At 38.9% G+C, this 19,468-nt stretch overlaps 1 protein-coding gene across 8 annotated transcripts in view; it reads right to left on the bottom strand.

The window, feature by feature from the left end:
- GRIK1 (glutamate ionotropic receptor kainate type subunit 1) overlaps positions 1-19,468 on the bottom strand; it is a 366,591-nt gene that overhangs the window by 53,172 nt on the left and 293,951 nt on the right. For 4 of the 8 annotated variants that reach the window (XM_057503948.1, XM_036926319.2, XM_036926327.2 and 1 more), the window contains exons 8-9: positions 5,025-5,132; positions 2,788-2,832 (exon numbers count right to left, since the gene is read on the bottom strand). In XM_057503948.1, the coding sequence (XP_057359931.1) occupies positions 2,788-2,832; positions 5,025-5,132 (153 nt within the window). The remainder of the gene's footprint in view (positions 1-2,787; positions 2,833-5,024; positions 5,133-19,468) is intronic. The other 4 variants (XM_036926325.2, XM_036926321.2, XM_036926328.2 and 1 more) reach the window with 1 other exon arrangement.

A 19,468-nucleotide genomic window follows, 5' to 3' on the forward strand; every position in this document is an offset into this window, starting at 1 on the left:
GTAGGTTTTATTTTCTTTTTATAGCTGAATAATATTCCATTGTGTATATGTACCACATCTTCTTTATCCATTCATCTACTGGTGAACACTTAGGTTGCTTCCATATCTTGGCTATTGTAAATTGTGCTGAGATAAACATAGGGGTGCATATGTCTTTTTGAAACTGGGAAACTGCACTCTTAGGGTAAATTCCTAGGAGTGGAATTCCTGGGTCATATGGTATTTCTATTTTTAGGTTTTTGAGGAACCTCCATACTGCTTTCCATAATGGTTGAACTGGTTTACATTCCCACCAACAGTGTAGGAGGGTTCCCCTTTCTCCATACCCTCGCCAGCATTTGTTGTTCCTAGTCTTTTCTATGTTGGCCATCCTAACTGGTGTGAGGCGATATCTCACTGTGGTTTTAATTTGCATTTCCCTGATAATTAGGATGTGGAGCATCTTTTCATGTGCCTGTTGGCCATCTGAATTTCTTCTTTGGGGAATTATCTGTTCATATCCTCGGCCCATTTTTTAATAGGTTTATTTGTTTTTTGGGTATTGAGGCGTGTGAGTTCTTTATATATTTTGGATGTTAACCCTTTGTGTGTGTACTTTAAATCTAAGTAGTCAACTGGTTTTTCCTGTTAACTGAAGTAAATGGACACCTCAGCACATGAACATCTCTGTCCAGGAAGCACATCTCTGGAGGCATTTGTGCTGGGGAAGGATACAGTAACCAGATGCCTGGACATTTAGCATCAGTTCTCTTCTCTGACCTTGGAGGAGGGCCTCCAGGAAACAGAACTACAATTTTCAAACTGTATAGCAAAAGCATACAGCAGTAATCCACCAGTGAGAAGTAGTAGAGAGTGGATCCATTCTCTGTGGGGAGGATCACTCAGAAGCCTAATTGTCTGGTCTTGCTTTCTCTCACTCCATAAAGGGACATTGTGGCAGCAGCCAATCATTATCTAGGACAGCCAAGGGAAGCATTTGAAAATGAGTGAGCAAATGACACTAAGAACTTTTTTTTAAAAAAAGGGACACAACAAAAGGGTGCTCAGAGAGTGACTAGTATCTTTCTTCCAAACCTACAGAGTGACTTGCATAAGGTCAGAAATCCAATATTGCTGAGTGAAATATCAAGTATTTATGAAAAAATAAAAGGCATAGCTGTTTCTTGTATCATGGAATGCATGGACACATTATTTTAGTGGTGGGATTTGTAAAGATTGCTACATCCCTCTTTTGGGAAGAATTTCAGGTGGATTATTCTATTAAAAAAGGTTGGAGAGGAAAGAGCTTCTGGAATATGAGTGCATTGAGGGTGCATTCTTCTCTTTTATGTGGAGTCTTGTTGGGAAAGGACGATGTGTTGGGTTTGAATATCAGGAGTGTGCTAGCACTCAGAGCACTGTAAATTTTTTGTGAGTAGTCATTACACAAAACAGCACACCACAGTATGTACAACTTACACAACACAAAGGGCAGCAGGAAGGGAGAAGCACAAAGGCATGCAGGGAGTGCAAAGCCAAGATATTGCATCCCTGGGAAGTGGGGTGATGATTGCAGTTTAGTAACAAATAAAGGACAGTCCACTTCCCGGTGTATAATTTCAGAGCTTAGATTCCATTCCCTAGGGTATCTGGTTGAATTAATTCAGTATTGCATGGAGTGCCCGGAGCCTCAAGCTGATCGAATAATAAGCTTCGTTCTGGGTGCCACGGAGGTTCATTTATTTATCAGCAGCGAGGAATTGGGATTGACTCCTACATGCCTTTGGTAGCCTAATACATTGAAGATTAATCAAGGCTATAAAACCTGTGTTTTTTTAAACTTAAAAGGAGGACATTTTTGAGCTATCTACTGAGCACTATTAAGAAGGAGACAAGATTTTGACCACAGGAAGTAACTGTTTACTCCTTCCATGACTTAACTCATGATTCAAAAGATGAACTTGAACATGACAAAATGTTTCAAGTTGAACCAGAAGTCATTTAAAGGCCATCCATCAATCAAAAGATGTTTCAGCAAGTAGTTTTACAGAGAATGAAAGGCAATGTTGGCATGTCACTGGGACATTTTCCTGATCCAAATGTTTTTAGCATCTAACATTTGCTAATATAATAAATCTGTGCACATTCATTGACAACATGATACTGTACAATAAATGATGAAATAGTGGTTGTTATAATATACAAGATAATCTCATTTGCCTTCCAATGTCTCTAACGCTTTTGTCCTCTGGCAACTGGTTCTAAAACAAATTGTGAGATAATATGCACTGATAAAAATGCCATGTGAAACAAACATAGCTCATAAGAAAAGGGAATTTCTGGAAATGGCTTATATTTTGTGGTGGTGACATTGAAGGAGATGTCCTGGTCTTCTGAGCGTTAGCCTATCTGACTAGTCTGATGGATCAAATCTATTGTTTCCATGTCCCTTAGGGAAAATAATTGGTGAATTGAGAAGGAATATAAACGGACCAGCATCTGCTTCTGCCGCAGTTACCTGCTCTCCATCCTAACAGGGACTGATCCTGCCCAGGAGAAACAAAAATAATCTAGGGGGACATTTTTAATCTATTATTACTTAATCCATCTGAAGCCTGTTTCTGATTCACAGTAATGCTGTTCAGAGGCACCATATTCGTCAGCCCCATTCTGCCTTTACATAGAATATCACCTCTAAACTACAATTGAAGATCTACTGGTCTGGCAAAACTGTCAGGATGCAGTCTTTTCCTTCGACATTCCCCACCCCACCCCCACATTTCCTCCAGTTTCTGTCCGAGTACAAACCTTCTTCCACACTTTATATAAGTGTTTAGATACTTCGCCAGCATCCTTGGTTTCCAGAGGGAAAAATAAAAATAGCACTTAATTAAAATGGAGCATGGAACCCAAAAAGTATCATGGTGTGTGACTGCTCGGTGTCACACCCCCCACCCAGTGTTTGGAAGCTTGCATCTTAATTCAATATGAAGCTTGCAAATAGGTACAGCAGAGAGATGAACCAAGTCCTCGGGTTCCACAGAGTTTACTTCTGTTTGGTGTTACAACCTGAATTCCACTTTCTTTCATACACCAAAAAAAAAGATGACTTAACATTCTTTTGGATATGCACAGATCTCCTGCAGGCTTAATGGGACTTCACCATTCCTTAAGAGGACATGTTCAAGGCATTTGTAACCAAAATCAGTCAGTCAACACACAGACACTCCCCCCACAACCCCAACACACACACACATGAATCCTAACTGAGAAGAAAGCATGCTTAATGACTTATTCCTTGATTGTGGGCTTTCAGGCAACAGAGACTTGAGTGAAAGTGAAAAAAAATGTGTTTTTTTTAATGGTTTTCGAACAGTTTTCCCTGTGGACCTGTAAGAGGCTGACACGAACAGATGGGCATTTCCTCCCTGGGATCCTGAGGGATGGGTTAGCTTCCCCCCATTGCCTGGAGACCCAACCCAGAGACTGAGCCCAAGTCACCTGAAGAAAGAATTATGCAAACGATGAAGAGATAAGAAACAAATAGAGAAAACACTATCACCTAATTTGATTTTTGCCTTTGATGGAAAAACCCCGATAAAGTGTGCGCCACCTTGCAGTGTATAAAAATAGCTGTGAGAGCATTACCATAGCTCCATCTACCTCATCACACATCTCAGCCAAAAAGACGTTTCCTTAACAGCTTTTCTTCCCCTTTCGATTCTGTGCATTGAGAGGAGCGGAGATGGAGAGAAAGGCATGTATAGAGAAATAGACATTTTCTTTAAAAAAATCATGATAGGCTTTTAGCCAGTAACAAGTATTTTTTCTCTTCTTTGTTCCCACATCCCACCACGGAGGCAAGGTGCACGCATGTGCTCTGTCAGAACTTGTTAAACTACACACAAGCAGACCAGAGTGACGATGCTCTGGAGGCCGAGAGGCAGGGAGAGGAAGAGAGAGGGCATTTTCACTTAGGGAAACCTGCAACTCTCATGCGCAGTCTCAAAGCTGCAAACATTATTTTCTGCAAACATTTCAATACCAGTGCTCACCATCTATGACATGCAGCCTAATTAATCTTTGTTTTAATTAAGCTATTTGGAGATGGGGCAGAAAATAAATGCGTCTCAGTTAATAAAAGCAGCAACACAGAAATGGCAACCTTAACTCCTTTTAAAAATCAACCCAAATATTTCAATTAAGTCAGTAACTGATTATTCTCAAAGTCACTCTTGCACCTTCTTGTCCACGACAGTGAAAAAATGTTGGATTATAGAGTTCTGATGTTCAAACCATTGTTTGTGGGTTTTGAAATCTTTTTTTCCTTAAGGTCCTAAAAGGCAAATCTTCACACTGTGTTGACTAATTCCAATGTATAGCTGTGACTACTTACATTGCTATAATGAAATACACTGAGGAGCCACATTCTTTTATCATTATTATTCATTGAACTAAAATGGAACTTGAAATTCTAAGAGCTTGAGAATTACAACTAAAATAATCCTGAAATCAGAACCCAACACTGAAATATAGTTTTTGGCATATTTTCTTCTAAAATTAAGGATGTAAAGTCAGTTTGCTCCACGAAGCCTTTTCTATTCTACTTTATTCTGTCCCTCCATCACCGATCTTAAAATGGAGTGAAATGAAAATTTATTTCTGAGTAACTCTTGGGGGTAATTACAAAGATAAACCATTGACAGCTTCTGATATTCTGAGTATAAACTCAAGTTCTTAAAGCCTTTGAAAAATGGGACTACTGACACCCATACAGTTATATATATGAAATAATAGAATCATGCTTGCTACATAAGCCAAGCACTGTATAAACATTTGCCTTGCTATTAATAACACATACAATTTAAGAATCTAGCCCATCAACCTCTACCTGAAGATCAGCAAGACAGAGAGAGATCTAGAAAACTGGATGTAAATTAACATGCTGGGAGAATCATCTTACTATGTCCCTACTTGTATGTGTAATTAAAATGCTTGAGCAGTGTCCTTTATTTTATTTTTTAATTTATTACTGAGAAGCTTACCTTTTCAGTTCCTTCTTCTTTGAGACTAATAATGTCCAGATCAAAATCTTTCCTCAAGCCATCGGTTTTATTGAAGGTGATACGCCCAGTCAAGCCATCCCATCGAGCCTGTGGACAAAGGGAACATGGTCTCACCGCCTAACACTTCTCATAATCTTAACACCATCAAAACTGGGATTCCTGAAATTCATCACAGTATCCAATTATTCGGTTTCATCACGGTCTTATAAAAACCACTTCACTGGTTCAGTAACTCAACAGCAGAACACTTCACTGTTTTATTAGCACTCATTTATTTTGTCAGTTCTAACGTCTTAACATCAGTCAAGTCTGCAGTAGTGGCAGTCTACATGGGCAGTCGGGGAGGGATGGCTGTAAAAGAGTCTGCATGTGGAGTAAACAAAGTCTGGGAAGTCATGATATTCTTGTCTTCCAAGGTCAACCCAAATCACCCATAAAACACTGCCAGGAAGAAGAATTCCCCACCCTCTGCAACAGTTTTCTTTGTGAAAAGGGTATAATCCAGTGATGTGTTATTGAGATTTTAGGGTGTTTGTGATTTTAGGCCTTCCAATGTCTTTTGGCCATTATACTAGTTGCCTGTGGCTGCTACAGCAAATTATCCCAAACTTGGTGGTTTGAAACAACAGAAATGTATTCTCTCACAGTTCTGCAGGCCAGAAGCAGAAGTCCAAAGTCAGTATCACTGGACAAAATCCAAGTGTCAGCAGGGCCACACTCCCTCGGGAGGCCCGAGGCAGGCTGGCTGTATCTGGTGGCTGCCAGCAGTCCTTGTGCTGGGTAGGCATCTCTCTGTGGTCTCATTGCCTTCTCTTCTGGGCAGCCTCCCTCTGCTCTCCTCTAAGGATGCTGGAGATTGCCTGTAGGGCCCACGTAGGTCATCCAGGATAATATCCCCATCTCAAATCTTTAATTTAATCACACATGCAAAGTCTTTTTGTTTTTGGCCATTTACAGGTTCCAGGGATTAGGACATGCGTATCTTTTGGGGAACGCACTATTCAGACTACCCCATTTATCAGCATCATTTTAGGAACTCAAAGTCATAGTAGTTTGCCCTTCACAGAACTCACGCTGAACATCTTTGGTGGTTTCATTAAATTAAAAATAGTGGCTCTTGAGTTTCAATTTTTAGGTGATATTTGGTAACCTTGTCTAATTTAGGTTGATTTACAAATGAGGATAAAGGAGATAGCAGTCCTTTGCATACACCTCATTGTTTTTCTTTCTCCTGACTTAACCAAATTCATCAAACATTTGTAAGATGTGAAGAAGGCCCTGAGAGTCATACTATATCCACAGGATTTTACACCAGGTGTGTTTGTTGAATGTATTTACCCACTTGGCCAAGAGGTAGAGCAGTGCAGTGGAAGGAGTAAGGGTTTATCACAGAGAATGGCACTGAATCTCTGAAGCATGACTTCAGGCAAGTTGCTAAACCTGAACTGGAATTACCCCAGACTTCAGTGTTTGCTCTATTCAGTTTGTGTGAGATTTAAATGGTACTTAACAATTTTTGACCCAGTGAAAGCATTGAAAACTTTAACAACTATTTTTATAGCTACCTCTTACTTTCCTTCCCCCCATTCATAACTCTAGAGTTTGGCCCTTTATGACCTCACGTGTCAGGCCTTACATGTGTAGTCTTTTCTGGTTTCTTCTGTGTTTCCTTTTACAATTTGATATCAGATTCATTGTCCTCAAATAAAATTTTCATATTCAGGCAATTTCCCCTAGCACACAAAGTGCCTTGGAATCATACCACTTACAAATTAGTCTAAACCTTGACTTAACATTTGAGGTTGTGATGATTTGTTTTATGTGTCAACTTGACTGGGCCATGGATTCTTAGTTATTAGGTTAAACATTATCTCTGGATGTGTCTGAGAGAGTGTTTCCATTTGAATAAATTCAAATGGATACTTTTGAATTTGAATTTTATTCAGCAGACTGAATAAAGAAAATTGCCCTCCCCAGTGTGAGTGGGCATTATCTAATCCACTGAAAACCTGAATAGAACAAAGAGACAGAGGAAGGAAAATATGCTTTCTCTGCCTGACTGGTTGAGCTGAGACATTGGTCTTTTCCTGTCCTTGGACAGAGACACCACCGTCCTGCTGGTTCACTGCCAGAAACTAAGAATGTAGCCCCTAGAAGTTTACAGTTTAGTAGGAACAAACACACTGACCTATTTCAATGAAGCACCATAAATGTGATGATAAGAATTTGCACACAATAATTGAAGAAAGGAGTATGGAGAAGAAGTACTTATACCATCTGCAGTCGAAAAGAATTAGCGAAAGAGTCCATGAAGAAAGAATGAGCTCTTAAAGGATGAGAAGTTAACCAAGCAAAGATTCACAGCCTGAGTAAATGCATGAAACACAGAATAAACTATGTCTGCTGTGGATCCATAATACAAGGTAAGGAAAAATGAGAAATGAGTCTAGGAAGGCAAGGAGACACCTGTCCATAAAGGTGTTATGAGTTACGTTAGTCTGCTTGGACTTTGCTCTGTAGACATTTGGGAATCCCTGGAGTGTTTTAGGTCTAGGAGTGTCATGGGGAGATGTGCACTTTATTGAGGTCATTTTGGCAGAATTGAGGGCATGACTCAGAGAAGATCAAGAATGTAAACATGGGGTTGGTTAGCAGGTAGTTCTCATAGAAAAAAATGAAACATATTCACATGCTCCCTTATGAATATAGGGACAGCATAATTCCTTCATCTCCCAGTCCCACCATCTTGCACACCATTAAATATTAATATAAATAGTTCTGCAACAGTGTGGATAGTTTCTTGAGGAAAGCATTGCCATTGAAATTCTTACAGAAGGAGTATGCTATGGAATCAACAATTGTCAGGAACCAACACAATTAACCAAAACACATTTGCTGGCTGCCATTCAGATGGAATGGATATCATGACAGAAGTACATTTTATCACTTGATAAAGCTAGAAGTTAAATCAAATTCATGTCAGGAAGTGACATGTGGACTAGAAAAGCCTATACCTCACATTTAAGCTGTCTATATGGCCAGGCTAGATGAGAATTACTTAAATGCTATATATAACACATAAATGCGTCTTCAAATTCTAGAACTTCACCTTCAGAGTTTATTGCCAAGAGAGACCATAATGTCAAACACCAGCAAAAGCTTTAAAAAAAGATGACTTATTTTTACTGTCAACAGTAACACCTGTTGTTACACTTGCTGAGTACAAGAAATCACATTCTCTGCACTGGGACAAAAAAAAAAATCAACATTGAATGCAAGTATGGAGCACTCTCCTGAATATATTTAGGTACACCTTCTGGCACTGTGATCTCCTTTCCTCCCCATTGCATCCCTGTCCTACTTTTGGTACTCTGGTGATTCCGTATTTTGCAAGTGAAAGGTTGACTTCATGGATTGATGGGTTAAACGAGACACTAAATAAGTGACTGCATTACAGTTATAGAATCTGCCTGAGAACAGTTTGTCTAAGACTTCAGCAGAGATCTCTATTGTGTTAGGGGTTTGGACTAAATTAGTTTTCAGGCCCTTTGTCATTCTTCTAAGAATGTGCAGTTCTAACCTCCTGATCTGTTTGGAAAGAATTAGTTTCATTTGGAAAGAGCTTATCTTCATTAAGTTCTATAGGTTTTCAGAAAGGCTTTTCCTAAAAGCAACTTTTCCCTCATGGAGGTCATGCTGTGAGTCAATTCAATACATTGTCCAGAGTTTATGGAGCTCTGAAAAGGTACAGGATTGGAAGCACTTATCTCTTGATGTATCATATAGCTCATAGCAGGGTCTTAAAACCCGGTTCAGAAACCCAATTCCTTTCTCCTAAGTGTGTCCATTGTATCCTTTTGCTTGGATTCTGTTGTGTTTGTTTTATTCTTGAATTTAGTGTTCTAGTTGCTGGCGCAGAGTAATTCCCACTTCTTGCTTCTCCTCCCTGCCCATCCAAGGGCAAAAAAGTTCCCTTTTCATGCCCTGACAATGTTTCCTTCCCTGTTTCAAATATCCACAAAGACTCCCTGCCTTGTTCTGTTATGGAACTGAAATATCTTTGGACCTTCAAAGTCAAGTTTCTTTTACTGACTCAATTGCCTGTGTTTCCCTGCTTCCCATCCTCAGATGAGCATTTCTATATATGTTCTTCTTTTTTTTTCACTCCTGCAAACTAATTGTTGATAAGCATTTCTTAATCACCAATGTATTATTGATTAGGGTGAATGCCTAATTCCTGGATGTGATGAATAAGGAATCCATTTTCTGGGCCTAGGCTGAAGTATATACAATTTAGATAATGATATATAATTATATTAGTCATAATTACAATTTGCTTGCCTTATGTAGAAGCATTTTCACAGGGAACAATTATAGCATACTTAACTGAAAACAATACTTAAACTATTGTCCCTATTTTAGGAAATAGCTTTAATTTCTACCCTGCTTTAAGATCGCTTGAAAACAACTGCCTAATAGCAAGTGAACCAATGGTGCGACTTTTTTCTTTGCTCTTACCAGACATATTATCTAATGGCCAAGAGGCAGAAATCAAGAAAGAAAATAAGAAAAGCAAGAGTTTTCATTAATGTCTCATTTGTATGCTCTTTCTCAAGATATTTTTTTGTCCAAATCAATTATGTATTTTAGAATTGAGGAAGTAAGTGACTAACACTTTATGCTCTAATAGTCAACTTTGAACTCATTTGGTTAAAATGATTGCTTTTATTCATTTTTTCCTAAATGGCTTAAATATGTAAAAGAACATAAAGCCTCCTTTCTTAGAATTTTCCCTGACACAGCCATTCTTGTTTGCCATAGGGAATTAATTCTTCCACAGTGAGAAAAATTTCCTTGAGAATAGGAAAGAATATTCTTTTTGTAGACAGGATATTTTATAATAATAGTTTCTAGCATTTTTAACTTATGTATTAGAAGTTATGCTTTCTTATAAGAATATTGTAAATAGAAGGTTCATGGCAAACCCAAAGGTTAGCTTTCTTGAGATCAGATCAAGATGAAGGAAAGAAATTTTTAACTGACAGTTTACATCTTATTAAAACCTAGCAAAACTTAATAAAGAAAAATAATTAAAAGACTGCATGGCTTTTCTTTGTCATGGTGAGCATTGTCTAATAGACTTGCCCAAGAATGATTTGACTCTCTAGTGAAATGTAGCATAATTTTTCACCTTGCTATTGTTTGGGACCCTTACTCTGTAAAATGTAAGTCTGTTAGATGCAAATGATTTCTGTCTAAGAGAAGAATCCCCAAATGAAAATTTTATTGCTCAGTGGTACATTAATGACTTAGCGGGCGACCTGTAGAACCACTGTTTCTCTAGATCTCTTAGAAAAGCTTAACCATCTTGTCATGTTCCTCAAAATTAAATACATCCTTGATATTTCCTCACTTCATATTTGTATTAGTCATGTTTATAACTATTTTAAAATTGTACTTTGAATATTTTAAAGATGGTCCTTCCAAGATACCCAAATAGATTTACTTTCCAGAGGTCACTTTATGGGCCAATTAAGCTCAGATACTTCTTTTTCTTATCCAGGCCTGGAGTAAATCCCAAGCAATCATGTAATTTACCTTTGCTGACTCACTGTTTTTGACTTCTTTTTTCCATTTCTTTTTTTTTAGATTCTATGTTCTGATTCTCCCCTAAGACTGTCAATTTGAAAGTATCTTGCCCAACTCATAGTTTTAGCTATTGCTCTTCCAAAACTGGGTGCAGGGACTAGTAAGTCCATGTCTGGGCTCAGACCACTGGCTCATCTCCACTTCATAGACAAGGAAGTACTTTGTGTTCAGAATCTCCTGGTTTTGGCCACAGGCAGGTCTCAGGACTGGAAATGATTAGTTTAGTGATGAAGGCATGTCAAAAGCTAAGATAGGCCCCAAACTAGGCATCTTGTGCCAAACACTTAACCAAGTTATGAATGCAAAGGAGAATTCTTGAAGGAAATTGCTATTTCCTAGCAATTAACTAAAAGCTAAAATAGCTAAATAGCTAAAAGTGCCTTGAATGATAAAAACATGTAACAGCCTTACTGCTGATATGGACAACACTTTAGTGGTCTGGGGAAATCAAACCTGCTACAACATTCCCTTAAACCAAAGCCTAATGCAAAGCAAGGCCCTAACTCTCTTTAATTCTCTGAAGATTGAGAGAGGTGAGGAAACTGCAGAAGAAAAGCAGAGGTTGGTTCATGAGGTTAAGGAAAGAAGCCATCTCTGTAACATAAAAGTGCCAGGTGAAGCAGCAAGTGCTGATGGAGAAGCTGCAGCAAGTTATTCAGAAGACCTAGCTAAGGTAATTTCTGAAAGTGGCCATGATAAACAACAGATTTTCAGTGTAGATGAAACAGCTTTCTCCTGGGAGAAGATGCCATCTGGGACTTTCATAGGTAGAGAGGAGAAGTCAATACTTGGCTTCAAAGTTTTGAAGGACAGGCTGACTCTTTTGTTAGGAGCTAATGCAGCTGCTGATTTTAAGTTGAAAAACCAGTCTTCACTGACTATTCTGAAAATCCATGGGCCCTTAAGAATTATGCTAAATTGTCTCTGCCTGTGTTCTCTAAGGGAATAACAAACCCTGGATGAAGGCACATGTGTTTAGAACATGGTTTACTAAATATTGTAAGCCCATGGTTGAGACCTACTGTTCAGAAAAGAAGAGTCCTTTCAAAATATTACTGCTCACTGATAATGCTCCTGGTCACCCAAGAGCTCTGGTGGAGATGTACTGCAAGATGCTTGTTGCTTACTAACACAACATCCTTTCTGCAGCCCATGGATCAAGAAGTAATTTTGACTTTCAAGTCTTATTTAAGAAATACATTTTATAAGGTTATATCTGCCATAGACAGTGATTTTTTTTAATGGATCTGGGCAAAGTAAATTGAAAACCTTCTGGAAAGGATTCACCATTCTAGATGCCATTAAGAACATTCATAATTCATGGGAAAAGGTCAAAATAGGAACATTAACAGGAGTTTGGAAGAAGTTGATTCCAATCTTCACAGGTGACTTTGAGGGGTTCAAGATTTCAGTGGAGGCAGTCACTACAAATGTGGTGGTGAATTACTGCAATTTCATGATAAAACTGGATAAAAGAATGGATGAAGAGTTGCTTCTGATGAATGAGCAAAGAAAATAGATTTTGGGATGGGGTCTACTCCTGATGAAGATGCTATAAGATTGTTGGAATGAAAACAAAGGATTTAGGATACTATATAAACTTAGTTGATAAAGCAATGGCAGAGTTTGAGAGGATTGATTCCAATTTTGAAAGAACTACTGTGGGTAAAATGTTATCAAACAGCATCTCATGCTACAGAGAAATTGTTCATGAAAGAGTCAATTGATACAGCAAACTTTATTGTCTTACTTTAAGAAATTGCCACAGCCACCCCAAACTTCAGCAACTACCATCCTGATCAATCAAAAGCCATCAATATTGAGGCAAGACCCTCCACAAGCAACAAGACTATGATTTTCTGGAAGCTCAGAGGATAGTTAGCACTTTTTAGCAATAACGGTTTTTAAATTAAGGCATGTACATTGTTTTTTTAGACATAATGTTATCACACACTTAATAAACTATAGTATACTTCAAGCATAACTTTTATATGCACTGGGAAACCAGAAATTTCATTTGATTCACTTTATTGCAATATGTAACATCTCTGAGGTATGCCTATACAGTATAGAAGGTTTAAGGGAACTGAATTTTATTTGCCTTGGGGATAATATCTGCATATGCTAAGTCTGAATAAAAGCAAAGAAATGTGTTACAATTTTGGCAAAGTTTTCTCGGTTTTGATAGGTTTATTAATAAGATATATATTTTAAGTTTTATGAATCTTTTTTATCCCAAGGGCTATATGACTGTAAAACCAGAGTCTTCCTCTCTCTCTTAAAATGACAATTGGTTTTGGAGTACTTAGTCTGCTCTTAAGGTGACTTAAAAGTTAGAATTTACTTTCCGTATAATATGATCAGATAACCTTTTGTCCCCAGCATCAACAAGTGGCTTCTGCTTTCTCTTCACATTTGTCTGAAGTCTTTGCTCCAAGCTATAGGCTCAGAGCTGGGCATAAGAATGCCAGTCTCAGAGTCTCATGGAAAGTTGGTGCCAGAGACTCCTATGAATTGGTGCTTTAAGAAATAGTCATTGGTATAGACTTTGGTGTTTAATGTGACATCACTTAGACCGCTGTGACTGTACCAGAGTACTGAGTCAGGACCCGTGCTGGTAGGTCTGGAGTAGAAGACCTCATGAAAGCAGAGTGCTTACCCCAACACCCAGGTGTACAAGACTTTAGGGTTAAGGAACAGTGGAGGGAAATCTAACTGTGGTTATTTGGTATTACTGCTGTGGTTTTAAAGTTCTATTAGGAAAGAAAAGGTGTTCTTTCTGTACATTTAACCCTCAATGTAGTAGCCTATAAATGGTACATTCTTTACATGGTAACTTATTTTCCCTAACCCCTCAGGATTTAATTATGTTTTTATGACAGTTTTTTTTAATGTTTTTATTTACATAACATCAACAAAAAAATCTGTCTTCTGCTTTTACCAGGATATAGTTGGACACGTTGGTTGTGTAAATAAGGACATCCTAGGATTGTCCGTATCTGAGAACAAATCTTGTTTAATCGGGAATAGCAAACCCATCATTATGGAATAAGGGTTGTCCTTCCTATGGAGAAGCAAGGTCCAGAAAGCTCTCTCACGAAACTGGTCTGTTATGTATGGTTGATAGAATCTCAGACTTACAGGTGATAAGGAAGGTCATTTCCCAGTAGGTCAAGAAATCTATCAGATGTTGGGTTCCTCAAAAAAAGAGAAATTCACCAGAATGTATAGGTACTGTAGGAATACTGTGCAGAAAAATTTCTTGGATTAAGTTTCTTAAACCTTTGTGTGGTAGGGTGAATAATACCACTCGACCCCCAAGAGTCCATGTCCTAATCCACAAAACCTAGGATGTGGCAAAAGGGACTTTGCAGATATGGTCAAGTTAGGGATCTTAAAATGGGGAGATCATTCTGAATTGTCTGGGTGAGCTCAACGTAATTAGAAGGGTCTTCATAAGGGGGACCCAGAAGAAGTCACACAGACAAAAGCAGAGGGACGGAGAGAAAGAGATTGGAAGGTCTAAAGCCATTGCTGGCTTTGAAAGTGGAGGAGAGGGTCCAGGCAGGGATTACAGGAGGCCCCGAGAAACTGGAAGGGGCAGAGAAGCTGATTTCCCTTTAAAGCCCTGGAGGGAAGCAGCCCTGCTGACACCTTGACTTTAGCCCACTGAGACCTGAGTTAGACCTCAGTATTAGAATTCCAAGATAATCTGTGTTGTTTTAAATCACCAAGATTGCAGTCATTCCTTTAAGCAGGAATAGGAATCTAAGAAACCTTGGGATAAAAGGGCCAATAAGTGCAACAAAAACATTTCTTGAACAAGAAAAGCTTTTGAAAATGCATTCAGAGATCCCTTTTGAAATTTCCACATAGTAGTTAATTATCTGGCCTTAGTAGCTGCTTACAACAGTAGCTCTAAATTTGCTGACCATACTCAAAGATGGTTGATTTACATTTCTTACTGTACTCATGTAAACCGATCAGGTCCAAATACAGTGACCCCAGACGTTTTGTAATATGAGTAATCTTCAGAGATTATTTATGATACAAGAGTGGACTGTTGAGCAAATTATTTGAAACTTGGGAAATAAAACAAAAGGATGACTATATATCCCTTTAAGGTCAAATGGGATCATTGTCTAAGAGGCCCACCCAAGGATGATTTAATTCTCTAGGTGGTTGCATTTTGTCAAGACTATGAAATTGTGCTTTCGTTTGTAGATTTGTGTCCAGTAGAGATGCAAACAAGTCATGTTTGGTAGAAAAGATAACCTCAAAGGTTATGGTTTTATCACTTTGCAGGACAATAATCGGGTATGTCTCTAACTGAGTGTACGTATTTCAGTTGGCCTCTCTCACTGGATGATGTAATCAGCATTCCTCTAATTTTTCTCTGCACTAGCTTTACCACCCTGATGGTTCCATTGTTCAGGACTTAACTGTATTTTTGGAACAGACTTACTTTCCATTTGCATGAGAGTCATATCAATAACTTTATAAAGTTATATTTTGACAAATGCTAAGTGGTATGCATGTGTTCTTTCATTTGACCCTTACAGCAGCCAGATAGGTAAAAAAGGATTGTCCCCATTTTACTGATGAGAAAAGAGATCCTACAGTTACTAAGTTGCACTAGCGGTGGTGGTGGTGGTGGGGGGTCAGAACGAGCTCTGCACATTTTTTCTCCTTCACCACACTGTATCCCCATGGATAAGGTCATGAGAAAGGGATGAGGAGGTATGGGCTAAATTCTCCCATGGTAGAGCCTCACACGGGGCTTGGCAAGAAAAGGGCATTCTCATGCCAAAGCAGTGAAAAATAAAAATGGAAAGGTAAATGAAATTAAAAAATCAGCACTAAAATGCTGACTTCCCACTAACTTAGTGGCCTGTTTGAAACCCGACTTGCCCAGACTGACCCAATTTGGATCTGCAGGGTTCGATTACAAAGACAGAAGCCTCTGCCTTAGCTTCCATGATCCTATTGTGCCATTTCTTCATCTCGCACAGAGCAGCCTCTCCTGAAAGCCAGGCTTCAGTGGCAGGAAGGTGCTGTCATCCAGAGTAAAAACAAAGAAAGCCGTCAGCCCTTTCCGTGCAGTTGCCTCCATCAGGGGTCCCGGGGCAACTGGAATTCACGCAGAGGGTTCCAGGGCACCCCCATCAGGGCCCAGAGCATGGTCACCGCCTGCAGCGTCAGGACTCTTGGCATTACGCTCGTTTGGCTGAAATACTTCAAATTTTCCCACGATTACTTTCCTTTCCAGCCCTTCAGCATCCCCTTCTGCTTGACCACCCATGCATTACATGGCTCCCCGATGGTCTGCCTTTCTAGAATTTCCGTTTGGATTCACCTGTGTGTGGCTGTTCACTGACTTTTTACCATAAACGTTGGTGACTGTTGCTGACATTGGTTTACCTGTGACTGTGGATCGTGTTTTAAAGTGCTTTATTTCCAGCCAAACAAATCTTCTCCTTTCAAGCCTTCTTGGATATCCCCAGATTCCCTTCTCTCCACGACATTTCTTCCTCATTCTTCAACAAGCTGAAAATCTCTCCCCTTCTGTTATTCTGAGATATCAATGATGCCTCAACTTTTACAAGGTGTATCACATGACATGTGACAGAACCAATATGTAATTAAATGACAAATTGATATGCTTTTATGAGCCTAACTAAAAAAAAGAAATCACTTTTTACATTTAAAACTTAAAGAAATACTACTAGTAGGCACTTCATTGGTTTTCACACTACTGTTCACAAACAAATTTTAGTCATAAGTCTGACATTGTAAACAAGATGACTTTCAACATAATGATAGTTAATTTTAATTGTCACTGAGTTTAACATCTGAGCATGGTGTATTAGGAAAAGCTTGGCTGGAGTCAAATGACATGGGTTTGAATGTTGGCTTATCTTTGATTACTATGTGACTCTGGACAAGTTACAAGTAACTTGTAACTTCCTCAGACTCCACAGGCAAAAGCTGATACTGTCTTCACTTGTAAAGATTAAAAGAGATAATGCTTCAAAGCATCTAGCAGAGTACAGTTAGATGAAAGCTCAATTAAAATTCAATTCCATTATTATCTTGACCTAGTTAAGAATTCCTTAACTCTCCTCACAGACATGTGATTATTCAGAAACCACTTGGCAATGAACCTTTCTCCATCTCAGAGCTTTCTTTATGCTGCTTGTCAGAGAAAAACCAACTGTCTTCCTACATTGTCAATTATATTAATGTGTTGACTATCAAATTTTAATGAGCACAAAATCACCGGATATTAGGGGGAAGCTAGGGATCTGCCTTTTTGTACATGCACTCCACTTGGTTTTGATGAAGATGGTCCTCACACTGTACTTTAGGAATCACTGAAATAGGGCTCAGAGCTTGTCAATTCCATAGATTCTGTATTACTTGTGTTTGCCCAACAACCCCACCAATCATCAGTCAGCTATCAAGCACCGAGTCTGTTCCAGTTCTGAAGGAGCTTGCATTATAATGTTTAAGGTATCTCTATTTATGTATCTATCTATCTATCATCTATCTATCTATCTATCTATCTATCTATCTATCTATCTATCCATCCATCTGTCTATCTATCATCTATCTATCTATCCATCCATCCATCATCTATCTGTCTGTCTGTCCATCTCTCTCTCTCTCTCTCTCTCTCATCTGTCTATCTATCTATCTATCTATCTATCTATCTATCTATCTATCTATCTATCTGTCTATCTATCCATCCTTCCATCTATATGTCTATCTGCTATCTATCTATCTATCATCTATTTATCTATCAACTCTAAATATTATCTATCATTAATCCATCTACAGGGAATATGTTAGTAAAAAGTAAATAAGTGACACTGATAAAACTTTTACAGAATTGAGAAAAGTGAGCTGTGGCTAGTATGGTCAAGTGGTTTTTATGAGAAGATGGAGATTGAAGTTATTGAAGATAAGCAGAATTTGAAAAGAACTGCACACTCTTCAGTATCTCAGTAAATTGGTCTAGCAAAACAGTGTCATGTGGCCAAGTATATACTGATTGGATCCCATGCCCTTCTATTCTAGGACATTTTTAGAAATAAGGTCTATCTATCTATCTATCTATCTATCTATCTATCTATCTATCTATCTATCTATCCATCCATCCATCCATCCATCTAATAATATAGACTGCTCTGGGAGGATGCTTTTTGATGTCTCATATATGAAGGAGATCTGTTGAGTCTTTTCAAAGCCTGTGCTTGCCCTGAAAAAACAGATTTGCCTCCAAAGATCCTGGTTGCTATAAGTATTCTTGGGGTCACACTGACCTCACAGATCCTCTTTTGGGATGCAGGCATCCATCCCTATCATAACCTCAAGCTAAGATTTTTATTTGTTTATTTTATGCTAGTATTGCCCTATCCAGTGCAGCACTACCCTGGTGATAGACTAGATTCCATGGCATGGCCATAGCAGTCCAAAGCTCACGCATTAGTGTAGATCTAAATGAAGCCTGAAACTGCCCGGGTCCAAGGAGCCCTGTGTGTCACCAGCCCTGGGCAGGCTACACCCATCCCCAGGCATTTTCCAGTGCTACTGTACAACAACAGTTATAACATAAGGTACACTGGTGTTTCAGATTCCTCATCAGAGTACTTCATGGAGCGATGTTTTCAGTTATTTAGAGAATAAAACCCCATCTCCTAACCTACTGTTTACAGCTGTTCCCTACTGCTCTGCTGTCCCCACCTATTGCCATTAAAGGGGAACAGAGGTTTGTCATCCCCAAATATGCCCCTTTGGCAGAAGGGTTATTTTAGGCTGACAACAGAGAAGCTATGGAAACCAAGTAGAAATTACCCTTTTATAAGAGCAATTTACTTTTATAAGGGAAGTCTCCATTTGTCATGGTGTCTCCCTCTCTGTACCAGCAAGAGGAGGATAACTATATCTGTAGAAACTATTATCAGTGGAGAAGGTATGGTTTAAATCTGCATAACAACCATACCCTTGTTTGTTGTGCTTTGCCTGAGAACCTGGCTCTCTCTGGCAACCAGAGTTACTCAGTTTTCTTGGGTATTTCCCATGAACACAGGAGTTATACATTATTAAGTTCTGTTTGTTTTTTCTCCTGTTAATTGGTTTTTTTTTTTATCACTTGCAGGTCTTAATCAAGAATTCAGAAGGGTGAAGGGAAAATGAACTCTCCTCCTTTATACCAGGCTTTACCCCAAAGGCTACACGCAAACCTTGTGTTCCAACAATGTGCATGTCTCTCCCTACTTTGTGCATATTTGTAATTCATAAATTCGTTCCTGCCACTCCCTTAACCTGGAATTATCTCCCCTGACATGTTCTTAGACAAACTAAGCTTCCCCAGGGCAGGGGTGGATGTCTATTCCATTCACTGTTGTATCCCAATCACCAGAGATAGTGCCTGACACCTAGAAAGGGCTCACTAAATACTCACTGATGAACAGAAGGTCCTGTAAAGGTCAGTTCAAATGTCACCTCCTCCCTGAAGCCATTCCCAACCCCTTCAGTTAGAATGTATAGCTTTTCCTCTGGGATTTAACAGTATTATATTTATACCCTACTGTAGCCCACATCACAGAGGTCATGTATTACAATGAGTTGTGTGTATTTCCCTCACATTTTGGCTCCCTTAAAGTCAGGGGCAATGCCATATTCATCATTCATTTTCACAGCCCATCACTCTGCTTGCACCTAATAATGCCACAGGCACAGGAGATACTCAGTACATGCCAGTTAAGTTG

Source organism: Manis pentadactyla, chromosome 1, assembly GCF_030020395.1.
Source record: "Manis pentadactyla isolate mManPen7 chromosome 1, mManPen7.hap1, whole genome shotgun sequence".
Lineage (NCBI taxonomy): Eukaryota > Metazoa > Chordata > Mammalia > Pholidota > Manidae > Manis > Manis pentadactyla.